This window comes from Oncorhynchus nerka, linkage group LG7, assembly GCF_034236695.1.
Source record: "Oncorhynchus nerka isolate Pitt River linkage group LG7, Oner_Uvic_2.0, whole genome shotgun sequence".
Classification (NCBI taxonomy): domain Eukaryota; kingdom Metazoa; phylum Chordata; class Actinopteri; order Salmoniformes; family Salmonidae; genus Oncorhynchus; species Oncorhynchus nerka.
Window position 1 is genome coordinate 57,243,175 of NC_088402.1, and position 15,953 is coordinate 57,259,127.

At 42.1% G+C, this 15,953-nt stretch overlaps 1 protein-coding gene across 2 annotated transcripts in view; it reads right to left on the bottom strand.

The window, feature by feature from the left end:
- The window catches only part of arhgef16 (Rho guanine nucleotide exchange factor (GEF) 16), a 35,312-nt gene that overhangs the window by 16,662 nt on the left and 2,697 nt on the right, over window positions 1-15,953 (bottom strand). For both annotated transcript variants that reach the window (XM_029664235.2, XM_029664236.2), the window contains exons 2-6: window positions 13,167-13,837; window positions 12,261-12,312; window positions 10,683-10,840; window positions 8,424-8,480; window positions 4,410-4,570 (exon numbers count right to left, since the gene is read on the bottom strand). In XM_029664235.2, the coding sequence (XP_029520095.1) occupies window positions 4,410-4,570; window positions 8,424-8,480; window positions 10,683-10,840; window positions 12,261-12,312; window positions 13,167-13,742 (1,004 nt within the window). In that variant the 5' untranslated portion in view covers window positions 13,743-13,837. The remainder of the gene's footprint in view (window positions 1-4,409; window positions 4,571-8,423; window positions 8,481-10,682; window positions 10,841-12,260; window positions 12,313-13,166; window positions 13,838-15,953) is intronic.

Sequence of the window (15,953 nt, forward strand, 5' to 3'; positions counted from 1 at the left end):
ATAACTGTTCCCTTCCCTCTCTAACCATAAGAGCTACTGTACCGGAGCAGGCGTTTAATAATAACCGCAAAAGCAGTTACATGGAGAATATTCCAAACGCAGCCAGCAGCAGCATTGTGCAAAGGTTGTAATTGACCTCTTAGTGCTGCCCTGAAAATGGAGCTTGTGATCTTTTGATTGATGAGACTGATAGCATGTCATAATACAGGGTTTCCCCAAACTCCATCCTTGGGCCTCCCCAGGTGCACATTTTGGGTTTTGACCTAGCACAACACAGCGGATTCAAATAATCAAAACTTGTTGATGGGTTGGTTATTTGAAAATCAGTGCTAGAGAAAAGGGGGGGGGGGGACCAGGACCCAGTTTGAAAAACCATGTCATAATTAACAGATCTAAAGACTTGGGTGGATGGGGGGAGGACATTGATTTTATTTGGTCGTGAACCGATATTGGAGATCGCAAATGATGTAAAAACAGTTTGTCCGCTTTCAAAAAAGGCATAAGGTGGTAATAAAATGTATGTTCCACTATCTCAGAGTGCACATTAATGAAAATACCAGTGTCTACTACACTAAATGTGAGCCAGGAAAGCATTCAAAGAAATCAAAACAAAATTAGCTAAGCTAGTAAGGCCAATGATGTATTACTTCTAGGGCTGGGCGGTATACCGTATTTTATGATACACCGGAAATGGATGGTTTGGATTTTTACTTTACCTTCTATACCGGTATTTGAATGTTTGGTTTGTTAAAATGTGATATGCCATGTGTACTTTACTTCGCTACTTGTGGCGGCAGGTAGCCTAGCGGTTGGAGAGTTGGGCCAGTAACCGAAAGGTTTCTAGATCGAATCCTTGACAGGGTAAAAAAAATAAGTTCTGCTTCTGAACAAGGCAGTTAACCCACTGTTCCTAGGCCATCATTGTAAATAAGAATGTTTAACTGACTTGCCTAGTTAAATAAACTTGAGTCATCTCTCTCCGCGCCGCTTTGCACACAGATCTAGCTACGTCCCGTCACTCAAGGAACGCATTTGATGTTCCTCAACCACGACACTTGCGTTCAGTCTGCATGGTCAACTTCTTAATATAAATCCACTAGCGTTCTATAATGACACTGCTAGTTTGTCTTTTCCTTAGCAAGTTGCCCTAAATCTTGTGAGCCGCTAATGCTAATAGCTAGCTAATAAATGTACTGAGTAAGAGCAAACATAGCGAGCTAATACAGTCTGATGGTGTAGACCTAAATCAGCATGTCGTTTGTGCAACAGTATCTTCTAAAACAAAGGAATATGCAAAGCAAGAACATGTTAGCTACATGAAGTAGCTAAGAGAAAACATGCAATGTAGCCAAAGCTTATAGGCTCCCCTAGGAAACAAATATCAACACTAGATCCTACCCTGTCGCAATAACTCCTCCCTGGCATTTTAATTGGTTGTCGTCGCACACTGTATTTTTTAATTTATCCGTTATTTTACCAGCTAAGTTGACTGAGAACACGTAACTATTCCCCAGGTCATTGCTGCAAATGAGAACAGGGGAGAGGGGGATGAATGAGCCAATTGTAAACTGGGGATTATTAGGTGACCATGATGGTTTGAGGGCCAGACTGGGAATTTAGCCAGGACACCGGGGTTAACACCCCTACTCTTACGATAAGTGCCATGGGATCTTTAATGACCTCAGAGAGTCTGGACACCCGTTTAACTTCCCATCCGAAAGACGGCACCCTACACAGGGCAGTGTCCCCGATCACTGCCCTGGGGCATTGGGATATTGTTTTTAGACCAGAGGAAAGAGTGCCTCCTACTGGCCTTCCAGCAGCATCTGGTCTCCCATCTAGGAACTGACCAGGACCAACCCTGCTTAGCTTCAGAAGCAAGCCAGCAGTGGTATATGCTGCTGGCTATATTATAGAATAGTCATTCTAGTTCTATAATGCCAACAGTTTTGCTCTAATTCACAAGTCAAATCGCAACATTTGGTTAAAAATAAGTCCTAGACTATTTGCCCATATCGTGCAGTCCTACGTGGCAGTGTGGAAATTCTCAATTGAGCAGTGGCGTAAAGTACTTATGTAAAAATACTTTCAAGTACTATTTAAGTTGGGTTTTTTGGTATCTGTACTTGACTATGACAACTTTTACATCACAACATTCCCAAAGAAAATACTGTACTTTTAACTCCATACATTTTCCCTGACACCTAAAAGTACTTACATTTTGAATGCTTAGCAGAACAGGAAAATGGTCCAATTCACTCACACACATACTTGTTAAGAGAAAATCCCTGGTTATCTACTGCCTCTGATCTGGAGGACTCACTAAACACAAATGCTTTGTTTGTAAATGATGTCTGAATGTGCACCTGGCTATCTGTAAATTAAAACAAATAAAAATGGTGCCATCTAGTTTGCTTAATATAAGGAATTTGAAATTATTTACACTTACTTTTGATACTTAAGTATATTTAAAACCCATACTTCTACTCAAGTAGTATTTTACTTTGTGACTTTCACTTGAGTCATTTTCTATTAAGGCATCTTTACTTTTACTCAAGTAGGACAATTGGGTACACCACTGCAATTAAGTGCTGAAATTTGTTTTGGTTGAAGTTGAATTGAACAGTATAAAACAATCAGAATGCAGAAAGACTCATTGATATCACTTAGAATGCGTGTTCTACCACCCTAGGATCACTTACTACTCAAAGCAAATGTAGAACTTATTATTCAAAAACTAAAAACGTTTTAAATACTGTGATATTTTGGCCATATCACCCAGCCCTAGCTTCTAACAGTTCAATTTCCAATGTGCCAGTAGATAATAAAGCTACAGTTGTTACTTCCAGCCCCACCCATTTTTTGCTGACAAACCTTGAGTAAACTGACACCCAAAACAACAGCTCAACTGAAGCAGCAATGTCACACACACTACCACACGATAGTCGAGCAAACCCTGTCAAGACAAGTTCCACCCATCAGTTTCATTAGAACTGTGCACTTTCCATTCAATTTTAACTGTGGGCAGCCGCATAACGATTTGTGCAATTGCCATTGACAGAGACTAGATCCATTTTCATTCAAAAAGCAGCAGTAACAATAACAATGTAGTCTTGAACGCAACATCATTATTAAGCTCTGCTGAATACCACCTGACCTACTAGGCAGTAGAACCGGTTGAGCCAGCGTGTCTAAACACGCGCCGTGAGTCCTTCCAGGAGACTTGCTCCTGTTCAAATTCCATCGGAGGCTGCGTTTACACAGGCAGCCCATTCTGATCTTATATCCCACCAATCGGTCTTTTGACCAATCACATCAGATCTTGTTCAGAGCTGATCCGATTGGACAAAAGACCAATTAGTGAAAGAAATATCAGAATTGGTCCAGCTGTGTAAAGGCAGCCTAAATGAACCCATTGTGAACCTTTTAAGCTGGGCAAACAACCAAATCTAAAATGGGAATAACAGTACAGTATTTAATTACTGACAGATTTTTAATTTTTATTCACAGATGTTACAATGTTGTGTCAATGTTTGTCCATACAAGCATTTCCAAAACATTGATAACAATAATTTTGCTCTAGGTATGTCTGTGTTACTAGTCCTAGCTAGAAGAGCCAGGTCTGCTAGACTTCATTGAACCTCAGATAAGATGCAAATCCACTCTTTGGATGGCCTGTAGTTTCTCGGAGATCGAGCAAGATAAATGAAATAATTATTTCCACCATCAAAGTCACATAAGTAATGAAGGACTTGACTGACTAACAATAACCTAAAGCTGAGGGTCAAGCAATATGTTGTTTCAGCCTCAGCCTGCATTTCTGAATGCCTCCAGCTGCTCGGTTTGTGGAATTTGATGCTTATGGTGAGATCTCCTAGTGCTAGCCTAGTCCAGATATGGTTGTGCTTCAGCCAACTGCGCAACTCTGACTATTATGCATTAGTGATACAAATAAATCGATAGTTACACATCGGGACATTATTTATGACGATATAGCGTATCACTTTGACAATATAAATTGTGCTAGTTGGCTGTACCTGCACCAACACAACTGAGAATGCCAACAGTGTGCAAAGCTGTCAAGACATAGGGTGGCTATTTTGAATCTCAAATATATTTAGATTTGTTTAACACTTTTTTGGTTACTTCATGATTACATGTGTTATTTCATAGTTTTGATGTCTTCACCATTTTCTTACAATGTAGAAAATAGTAAAATAATAAAGAAAAACATTTGAAGGAGTCAATGCGTCCAAACTTTTGACTGGTACTGTATATAGGCTACGGACCCGTTTGCCATTAAATAACCTCACTATTCCAATTGAAGGCCAGATAGAAATGTTGTGACCTTCATACTGAGACCATCCTAACCCAGCAGTCTCCAACTGGAGTCCGGAGAAATGTAGTACCTTTTGCTGACACCTTCGATGACAGCGATGTTGGAGAAGAGATGGTGGTGCTCGGTGGCAGTTATGGTCTTCCGCAGTGCCTCGCTCCCTTTGAAGTGCCTCACCAGGATGCCAAGGCTGTGGAGGTACGAGAACTCTGAGGTGATGATCTCAAATATGGCCTGCCAAAACCACATGAGAGAATGTCAGTGGGGGAAAAAGGCCCCTTATATAGCAGGGTGAATCCCAAAAAGAAGACCTGTATTGTGCAATGAACACTAGTAAACAAAAATATTTCAAAAATCCAACAAAGACTTTACTGAGTTAGGGCTGTGGCGAGCTGGTTATTGTCATGCAAGAGACTGCCAGTTTCTGTAAATTGACCGTTAATGAACAAAAACAGGTTTAGCATCTACAAGCAGCTGCTACATGCCATCTACATTTTAAAAAGTAAAACAAATCAATTTAATATACACATCACAATAAATCCATCATTTTTTCAGGTCTAAAGAAACATTATGCATTTAAGAAGAACAGAATAGGAGTTGGCCTACATTATCTGGCTATGTGCCATAAGATGACAAGATATACTTATAAGTCCCATGACAATTTTATTGTAAGAAGAATGGAATTCAACTTAACAATGAAATTGAAAGGGTATTTTTCCCATTACAGAGCAAGTGCACATACGAAGTGGCCATGTTGAGCGTAAAAGTGATAATTTGAAACAGGTCCTATATGCTAAATTAAAGTTGCAGAATAACTCCGTTGCAAATGATAAACCTTTTATGTTTTGATCGAAGATATTCTTTGGGCTGCATGATGCGATTATAAGCCATTGATTTGAGAAAGTAGCAAAAAAAAGTGATCATATTTTGACCGTCTATTTTCAACGTAATCTTGTCTTTGAAAATCATTTTACATAGTCATTTAGAATGGCTTTTCCGCAAGTCCGTTTCATAGCGGAGCATGTGCTTAATATGAGCAGCTGAGAAATAATAACATGCATCAACCACTGATATTCCTGTCGTGCAGTTACATGTTTTCACAATGAAACATTTCACTAAACTGTTTGACAGCCCGTCTGTGCACTCAAAGGAATAAAGGAGAGGAGATGAATGGTGGTGAGATATTCTGTATAGCTTATAGGAATGTCCCAATTCATTATGAAAATATATTTTTTACAATCCCTATTACTAGGCTATTCAAAATCAAATTCACTAATTGTAGGCAAACCCTGCAAAATCAACAAACCTAGGGCTATACGTTCTTTCCCAGACTCGTGTATAGACATTTGAGTGTAGCATAAGGTAACCAGTCAATCCAGTATGCATAATAATAATAATAAGACTACAGTCCACACTCAATGTGATTACTTGAATGTTAGTCTTTGGAGGAGTATATTTTGGGGCTTGGGCTCATAAGCATATGGAGGTTTTGAATTAATCACCTTAAAAAGCGCTGTCTATTTCATTGTGTTAGGCTTTGAAACATCCACAAAAACAAAAAACATGTTTTACACCGTTTCAACCTGCTGTTGAAGATTTTTCTTCAAATTGATCATCACAGTGAGGGAGTTGCAAAAGTACTATAGGCCTGCTGTTTTGATTAGTGTTTAATGTGATTTTCAAATGCATTTACATTGATGTCAGAGAGTTTAGCGGGACAATAGAGCCCTGAGTACCAGGCTAATGACCGCCAGGTCCTAATGACAAGTTGGGTACAACCAAAGCATGTCCAAAGTGCATAAAATGAGATTGCATGATTCAACAGTCACATGGAATTTTACTGCGGTCATGACTCATTACTGCCAGTGTGGCGGTAATATGGTCACCGCAACAGCTCTGGTTACAGTTCATATAAAAGGAAAATAAGTCAATTGAAATAAATTCATTAAGCCCTAATATATGGATCTCATATGACTGGATACAGATATTCATCTGTTGGGTCACAGATATAAAAAATATATATAATAAAAAAAGTAGCGGTGTGGATCAGAAAACCAGTCAGTATCTGGCATGACCACCATGGCCTCATGCAGCTCAACATCTCCTTTGCATAGAGTTGATCAGGCGGTTGATTGAAGAGTGAGACAACATGCCACAATGGCTGTGCGAAGTTGCTGGATATTGGGGGGGGGGGGGGGGGGCTGGAACACGCAGTCATCAGTCATACACGTCGACCCAGAGCATCCCAAACATGCTCAATGAGTGACATGTCTGGGGAGTATACAGGCCATGGAAGAACTGGGACATTTTCAGCTTCCAGGAATTGTGTAAAGATCCTTGGGATATGGGGCTGTCCATTATCATGCTGAAACAGGAGGTGACCGCAGCGGATGAATGGCATGAAAATGGGCCTTAGGATCTCGTCATGGTATGTCTATGCATTCAAATTACCATCAATAAAATGCAAGTGTTAGTTGTCTACAGCTTACACCTGCCGATATCATAACCCCACCAAGGAGTACTCTGTTCACAACATTGACAAACCGCTCGCCAACACGACGCCATATATGCCGTCTGCAATCTGACCAGTACAGTTGAAACCGGGATTCATCCGAGAAGAGCACACTTCTCCAGCGTGTCAGTGGCCATCGAAGGTGAGCATTTGCCCACTGAAGTCAGTTACGACTCCAAACTGCAGGCAGGTCAAGACCTTGGCGAGGACGACGAGCACACAGATGAGCTTCCCTGAGACGGTTTCTGAGTTTGTGCAGAACTTCTTCGGTTGTGCAAACCCCCAGTTTCATCAGCTGTCTGGGTAGCTGGTCTCAGACAATCTCGCAGGTGAAGAAGCTGGATATAGAAGTCCTGGGCTGGCGTGATTACACATGGTCTGCGGTTGTGAGGCCGGTTGGATGTACTGCCAAAGTCTCTAAAATGACGTTGGAGGCAGCTTATGGTAGAGAAATTAAATTCTCTGGCAACAGCTCTGGTGGACATTCCTGCAGTCAGCATGCCAATTGCACGCTCTCTGAACTTGAGGCATCTGTGGCATGGGGTTGTGTGACAAAACTGCACATTTTAGTGTGGCCTTTTGTCCCCAGCACAAGGTGCACCTGTGTAATGATCATGCCGTTTAAAATCGGCTTGATTTGCCACATGGATTATCTTGGCAAATGAGAAAATGCTCACTAACAGGGATGTAAACAAATCTGTGCACAAAATGAGAGAAATAAGCATTTGTGTATATGGAACATTTCTGGGATTTTTTTTTTCAGCTCATGTGAAACCAACACTTTACATGTTGCATTTATATTTTTGTTTAGTGTCTTTACAAATATAGTGGTATACATATACAAAGGTCTGAGCATCTCAGCATTCAAAGATACAACTGGACACATATTGCTAACGACAATAATTAGCAAACAGCAGCAATGGTAGAGAACGTAGCATCGCCATTTTGTTTGTTTCATTCGCAGACACGTCCCTTGAGTAAACTATTATAGTGAAATAACCTTACAAGATGTGTAAAGGATTAAATGGGATAATAATATTGTGAATGGGATGCAAAGGCCACTTGTTTGGAAACCAAAAAGGTCACTGAAAGGTGAAACTATTTTAAGAAAACTTTATTTGAATGACATCTACTATGTGTTCCCAACTTGTATTGGAACAAAATGTTACACATCTTTTACCATTTTGAATGGACCATGTCCAATTCATACACAATAGAGAGCCATGCCTGTACATTACAATGGTTGTTGCTTCCAAAGGACACTAATGCAATAAAATATACGCATTTGCCTTACAGAAGATGTATCACTGATAAATCTAGTTTGGAGCTCAGCTAGCTGCTTCTAAGGCTTTTGAGAAGGGTGATCGTACTATTGACATTACAGGGTTAGCCAGCAGGAGTGGAGGGACTAAGGCAGCCAACAAATGGAGGGAGTGGCTGCATTTAGCACACAAAGAGCAGGCCGGGTGGACTTTGATATTTAGACAATAGTGTGTTCTGACTACCAATAGAAGAGTCCCAGAGCAGGCACTCTCAGAGACCCTGCTGTAAACTCAAAAACACAGAGTCCCTTACCTCCTGTCGCTTCCGCTCCTCAGCAGAGATCATCTGAAGAATGTCGTTATCCTTCACCTGAGACAGAGGAAGATGTTTACAGCAAAATGATTAGTACATAAACTGGCTGTAATTACATCATACAGTCAGGTCCATATATATTTGGACATTGACCAAGTTATTGTTTTAACTGTCCACCACAGCATATTGGAGATGAAATTAAATAATGAATATGAGCTGAAGGTGCAGACTTTTACATCCAAATCGGGTGAATGGTGTAGGAATTAGAGCACTCTTTATATGTGCCCCCCCCCCTTTTAAGGAACCAAAAGTAATTGGATAATTGGCTACTCAGTTGTTACATGGCCAGGTGTGTTTTATTCCCTCATTTATTCACTTACAAGTAAGCAGACAAAAAGGTTAAGAGTTGAGTAAGTGTGGCATTTGGAATCTGTTGCTTGTTAACCCTCAATACGAAATCCAAAAGAGCTGTCACTGCCAGTGAAGCAAGCCCTCATTAGGCTGAAAAATCTAACACACATCAACGAGATACCAAAAACATTAGATGTGACCAAATCAACTATTTGGTACATTCTTAAAAGAACAAACGCACTGGTGAACTCAGGAACACCAAAAAGACCACGGAAAACAACTGTGGTGGATGACAGAAGAATTCTTTCCCTGGTGAAAACTCCTTTCACAACAGTTGGCCACATCAGGAACATCCTCCAGGAGGCAGGACTATCTGTGTCGAAGTCAACATTCAAGAGAAGACGTCACCAGAGTAAATAAATAGGGTTTACCACACGATGCAAACCATTGGGAAGCCTCAAAAACAGGAAGATCAGATTAGTTTGCCAAAAAAACATTTTTAAAAAGCCTGTACAGTTCCGGAACAACATCCCATGAACCGACGAGACAAAGATTAACTTGTACCAGAATGATAGGAAGAGTATGAAGGGAAGGAACTGCTCATAATCCAAAGCATACCACCTCATCTGTGAAGCATGGTGGAGGGGGTGTTATGGCGTGGAATTGTGTGGCTGCTAATGGAACTGGTTCCCTTGTATTTATTTATAGATAATGTGACTGCTAACAAAAGCAGCAGGATGAATTCTGAAGTGTTTAGGGCCATTTTAACTGCTCATATTCTGCCAAATGCTACAAAACTCATTGGACGGCACTTTACAGTGCAGATGGACAATGACCCGAAGCGTACTGCAAAAGCAACCCAATACTTTAAGGCAAAGAAGTGGAATGTTCTGCAATGGTTAAGTCAATCACCTGCCCAATTGAGCATGCATTTCACTTAAAGGCAAAATGCCCCAAGAACAAGCATGAATTGAAGACAGCTGCACTAAAAGGCCTGGCAGAGGATCACCAGGGAAGAAACCCAGCAACTGGTGATGCTATGGGTTCCAGACTTCTGGGATGTTAGTTAGTCCAATTACTTTTGAGCCCCTGAAATTGGGGGGCTATGTACAAAAATGGTTGTAATTCCTACACGGTTCAGACAATAATTGACAAAGATGAAAGTCTACACTTAAAGCACATCTTGATTGTTTCCCTTCAAATCCATTGCGTTCATGTACAGAGCCAAAATCATGCAAATTGTCACTGTCCTAATACTTATGGACCTAACTGTAATAGGTTGCTTAAGCAGTATCACAGAGCACGCAGTCAGACAGTTGTATCCATATGGGAATGCAATTGCACTGAACATGTTGTAAAATGCAGAGTTATGATGGTATTGAGGCTCTATTAATGAAATGGCCAATACTGTCAGGCGAGTTTGTTTTGAATTCATTCATAAATAATGGTTCAAATAAATAAGGTGGTGTTCAATTCTAAAACTGTATATTTGTCTTTATGGAACTAGGCAAGAATACAAAGTTAAATGGAAAATGATAACAGTTCTGTTCCTAAAATCTTTAATTTTAAGTCTGAGTGATATATTGTGACTAAGTTGAATCGAAGAGTGCAAGTTATTTTAGGATGTTTAGGCCACATTGTCATAAACGCAATCAATGCATGTTTACTTCACAAGGCTTTCTGTAACGCTTGAATTAAAATTCTAAGACAGCCACAAAACAATTAAGATTGGGTTCAAATTTCAGAAACCCATCCCTTTTACTGCCTTCTTTAAAGCGTATGATCCACGCCGAAGTTCAGTGTTGATGCACAGTCACACAGATATCTGCTGTCATGGTTCGGACCCCACATCTGTGCCCCTACCAGTCCCCACTGGCCTGGAAGACCCCTCTGCTCCTCCCTGCTTACCTGCTGTAGCGAGCTCCAGGTGACCTGCGCTGGCCTGTAGCTCTTTACCACGATGGCCTGGTCCTCCCCAGGTGGCTCCACGTGGACAAAGTCATCATCATCCGCAATAGTGGTGGGCTGCAGCCCCCGCTCCGTGATCTCCTGGTACAGCCGAGGATCTACGGGCAAGAGAAACGAATTGGAATAACTTTATTGTTCCATGCAATGTTGAAATGGCTTTTGTAGTCATGTGATACTGACATGGAAAATGTTTCTAGAACTTCAAGTCCTCACTTCACTGTCATTAAGAACACTTCATTTGACACATTCAGCATGGTTACATGCACACAATAATACGATTATTGTGGATAGTCTGATTAATATACGTTACATGCTTTGCAAGAAGAACAAGCCTGTATATAGCACATCTGAAATCAGGCTACTGATGTGCCTTCTGATACATGCAAAACATTAGCTTTCTACCACAATGACCATGTTATTTTTGCGATACTATTTGATTTGGAGTAGGAAAATAGTTCTCACATACAAATTTTAAGATGCATATACGTTTTTCCGCACTCACTTTAATTGCACACAAGAGCGACGATTGCGCTACCGGTGCTGGCATGTGCATAGATCAAATATACAGCTGATTAAGCGTTCCAGTACCATGTCCTAATAATTCAAAAGATTGCTCAGAAAACTAGGTGCTTTAAAAATCAGCATGTTTACTTTATGACCTTAACGTGATTAAGATAAGCAGATCAAGGCGCTTACATGACTAATACCATACTCCGCCTTCTGCCATAATCAGTTTAATATTGAATTATTAGTGTGCATGTTAACGTACTTAATGAGAAATATCCAGTATCTCTAGGAGCAATAGTTACGATTTGTCGGGTTGAATATTTTCTTAGCTATAAAATAAGCGTTTAAAAAACGTTTTTATCCAGGGTTTCCCCATTTTCTGCCTGTGGGATGCCATTGTCCATTCTAGAACACAGGCACACGAGTATCTCCCACTTTTACATGTGGAAAATGTGAGACCCTGGATAAAAAACGAGTTTTAAATGCTTATTTGATAGCGAAGGACACATTCAACCCGACGAATCATAATTATTGTTCCTAGAAATACTGGATATGCCTCTAACGTTATTTTGGTGAAACTGAGTAGTTTAGATTTGGTTGATCAAGGACGCAAGGCTACGGAAGTTTCCGCAACGAGCCATCTGTCTAAACAATGGCTCATTGCAGAACGAAGCCACATGCTAACCAGGAATGAGGGTCAACCAATTCTATTATTTGAACTTCAAGAAGTTAATTGAAAATAAATGACAAGAAATATTGAAAGAAGAAATATTGCGCAATTAGATTCATGAACTGGATTTTGATTAATCCCGACTTTCCCATATTTAAAAAATGTATTGAATAACCAAGAGGCTAACATTTGTCATTTGATCTTTTCCAGTCATCTGCTAGCCTGGGTGCCAGTCTGTTTCTGCTCTTTTGCAAAATTATGCAGAAATACACTGGCATGACTAGTCATCTGTATCTCTAGGGGCAAAGCCCCGTCAGCTGGGAGTAGTGACACATAAGTACCGTCTTTGAATGAGCCCCCGTGCCTCTGGTTCCTCTTTCTCCCCAAGGTTCTCTAGAAAGGAGATGGTGGAAACATGAGTTAATCATAGAACAGGCATCATCAACTCGATTCAGCCACAGGATGATTTCTTCTTGAGCGGATGATCAGGGGGCCGGGAACATAATTACAAATCATTTGCAGACTGCATAAAGCCCAAACATATAATATTTGGCTAAGACATCATTTCAAACCTCGCTTACGTTGGTATACAATCACATACAGTATATCTCACGATTATGTGTGGGAATACTTTGAAAAGATAAAATCACTTGGAGCTGATTTGCTGGTGTTCATACAGTCTTGTCCCCCCCGCCCCAAAAAATATTTTAAAAAATAACCCGCCCCGGGAAAAATTTGGCCCACGCGCCACCAGTTGGGGAACATCGTCACAGAGGAATGAATGTGGGAGAGGGCCTCCACAGAAGAACATGGAGCCCTCTCAATTTGGTCAGTATGTTTTGCTCAATGTTAAAACCATAGGGTTGTCAGTCGAGGAAGTCCTGCACTAACAGTTTATGCACGGGAAGCGGTCCTGGAAATTTGACCTCGCTAACTAAAAAGATGGCTTCTAACTTAGGGACTTATCACGAGCACTTTGGCACTGATGACTCAAGACAGCTAGGTTGTTGAATAGACACACTGAGAAATGAGGTGTTCAATACAACTATCCCTTCCAGAACCACAGAAGTTTCCTCCCACAGTTTCAGTGATTGACAATAGCCAACAGACCTGGTCTCCCAGGTCTAAAGCAAACATGTGCAATCTTAAACAAAGTGCCTGAGGAGCACCAGGACCAGGGTTGCCTACCGCTGGGGGATAGCAGGGGGCTAGAGGTGAAATTCAGCCAGCGACATGCTCACACTTGCCTTGCGTCCGGGAAGGTGTGCCGGCCCTGGGCTGGAGGCTCTGCTGTCCTCCTTTACAGGCATGAGCGTGTTCGCGCCCCAGTTGTTCACAGCAATGGCTTCCATGTCAGGGCTGGTCACCGCCACCCGGTATGACTGGTTCCTGCGGTTCCTCCTCGATGCGAAGCCATTCCCGTCACTGTCGTAGTCTTCCCAGGATGCATCAGGCTCCATGGCAGAGTGACGGCTCCTGGAGGAGGAGGTGGTGGAGTCGGCCTCCAGACCCAAGGGGAAGGTGACCACGGTGGTGTGGTGGCGGGGCTTACTGGGCCGACTGGTCACCGCCAGACTCTTGGGGATTAGCTGCTGGGTGCCCAGCTTCCGCGCCGCCACACTCTGAGTGCTCAGGACCACCGGCTTCCGCCCCATAGAGCCGTCGGCCAATGGGGGCTCGGCCTGGGACGTGGGCGAGCCCTGCGGTTGGCCATGGTGGTTGTCCAGTGAGTCACAGTCCAGCTGCAGGTCGGAAGAGAAGCGTTGCTCCAGCAGGAGGGAGGTCTGGTCGCCCATGGACCCGTCTGATTGTCTGTTGGACATTCCTCGTCCGTGGTCCCGGTGGTTCAACGTCTGCCTGCCTGAGAGCTTGGTTCTCTCTGCAGCATCAGCAAAAGGCTACCATAGCAGCATAGAGACTGTTGGGACAGATACAGGAATGTCAACTGGAGCCAGGTAGGGGTTAAGTTTTGCAATTGAATGCAACTATAAAAATAAAAGTTTGTTTCACTAGGTCTCAAAGATTACAAACTCTGGAATGTGGTAATTATGAGTGGAAATAGATACTGCTTTGAAAGTGAATGTCCTGCTTTGAATTTCCCGCACAAATGCCAGACAACTAGCCAACCGATGTTCCCTGGCTACCCAAACTCTTTGCACCGGCCAAACGTTACGCCACTACCATGGACATTAGTTCCTTCTCCACAATGAGTCTGGATCTGAGTAGGGTCCTTGGGACGTCCCTACCACATTGAAAGTTTAAAAGTGTACACTGAACAAAAATATAAAAAGCAATATGAAAACAATTGCAAAGATTTACTGAGTTAGTTTGTACAGTGCATTCGGTAAGTATTCAGACAGTGACTTCTTCCACATTGTTACATTAGCCTTACTCCAAAAATGTTTATTTTGAATTCCCCTCAATCTACACACAATACCCCATAATGACAAAGCAAAAACAGGTTTAGAAATGTTTGCAAATTCAGACCCTTTACTCAGTACTTTGTGGAAGCACCTTCGGCAGCAATTACAGCCTCGAGACTTCTTGGGTATGACGCTACAAGCTTGGCACACCTGTATTTGGGGAGTTCCTCCCGTTATTTTTTGCAGATACACTCAAGCTCGGTCAGGTTAGATGGGGAGCGTCGCTGCACAGCCATTTTCAGGTCTCTCCAGAGATGTTCGATCGGGTTCAAGTCTGGGCTCTGGCTGGGCCACTCAATGACATTCAGAAACTTGTACCAAAGCCACTCCCGTGCTGTCTTGGCTGTGTGCTTAGGGCCATTGCCCTGTCGGAAGGTGAACCTTCACCCCAGTCTGAGGTCCTGAGCGCTCTGGAGCAAGTTTTCATCAAGGATCTCTCTGTACTTTTGCTCTGTTCATCTTTGCCTTGATCCCGAATAGCCTCCTAGTCCCTGCAACTGAAAAACATCCCCACAGCATGATCCTGCCACCACCATGCTTCATCGTAGGGATGGTGCCAGGTTTCCTCCAGACGTAACATTTGGCATTCAGGCCAAGGACTTCAATCTTGGTTTTATCAGACCAGAGAATCGTGTTTCTCATGGTCAGTTCTTTAGGTGCCTTTTGGAAAACTCCAAGCGGGCTGTCATGTACCTTTTACTGAGGAGTGGCTTCCGTCTGGCCACTCTACCATAAAAGGCTGATTGCTACAGAGATGGTTGTCCTTCTGGAAGGTTCTCCCATCTCCACAGAGGAACTCTGTCATAGTGACCATCAGGTTCTTCGTCACCTCCCTGACCAAGGCCTTTATCCCCTGATTGCTCAGCTCTAGGAAGAGTTAGTTTGGAACCACCTCTTCCATTTAAGAATGATGGAGGCCACTTTTCTTCAATGCTGCAGAAATGTTTTGGTACCTTGCCCAGATCTGGGCCTTGGCACAATCCTGTCTCTGAGCTCTACAGACAATTCCTTCAACCTCATGGCTTGGTTTTTCTCTGACATGTACTGTCAACTGTGGGATCTTTATATAGACAGGTGTGTGCCTTTAAAAATCCTGTCTAATCAATTGAATTTACCACAGGTGGACTCTAATCAAGTTGTGGAAACATCTCAAAGATGATCAACGGAAACAGGATGCACCCGAGCTCAATTTCAAGTCTCATAGCAAAAAAAAAAAAAAAAAAAAACAGAATAGTTACGTAAATAAGGTATCTGTTTGTTTAAATGTGCAAAAAATCTAAAACCTGTTTTCACTTTGTCATTATGGTGTATTGAGGAAGGGGAAAATAATAATTTAATCAATTTCAGAATAAGGCTATAACTTAACAAAATGTGGAAAAAGGGAAGGGGTCTGAATACTTCCGAATGCACTGTACCTTAAGGTAGGGCCGTGGATCAGAAAATAAGTCAGTATCTGGTGTGACCTCCATTTTACTCATGCAGTGCGAAACATCTCCTTCGCATAGAGTTGATCAGGCTGTTGATTGTGGCCTGTGGAATGTTGTCCCACTCTTCAATGGCTGTGTGAAGTTGCTGGATATTGGCGGGAACTGGAACACGTTATCTTACACA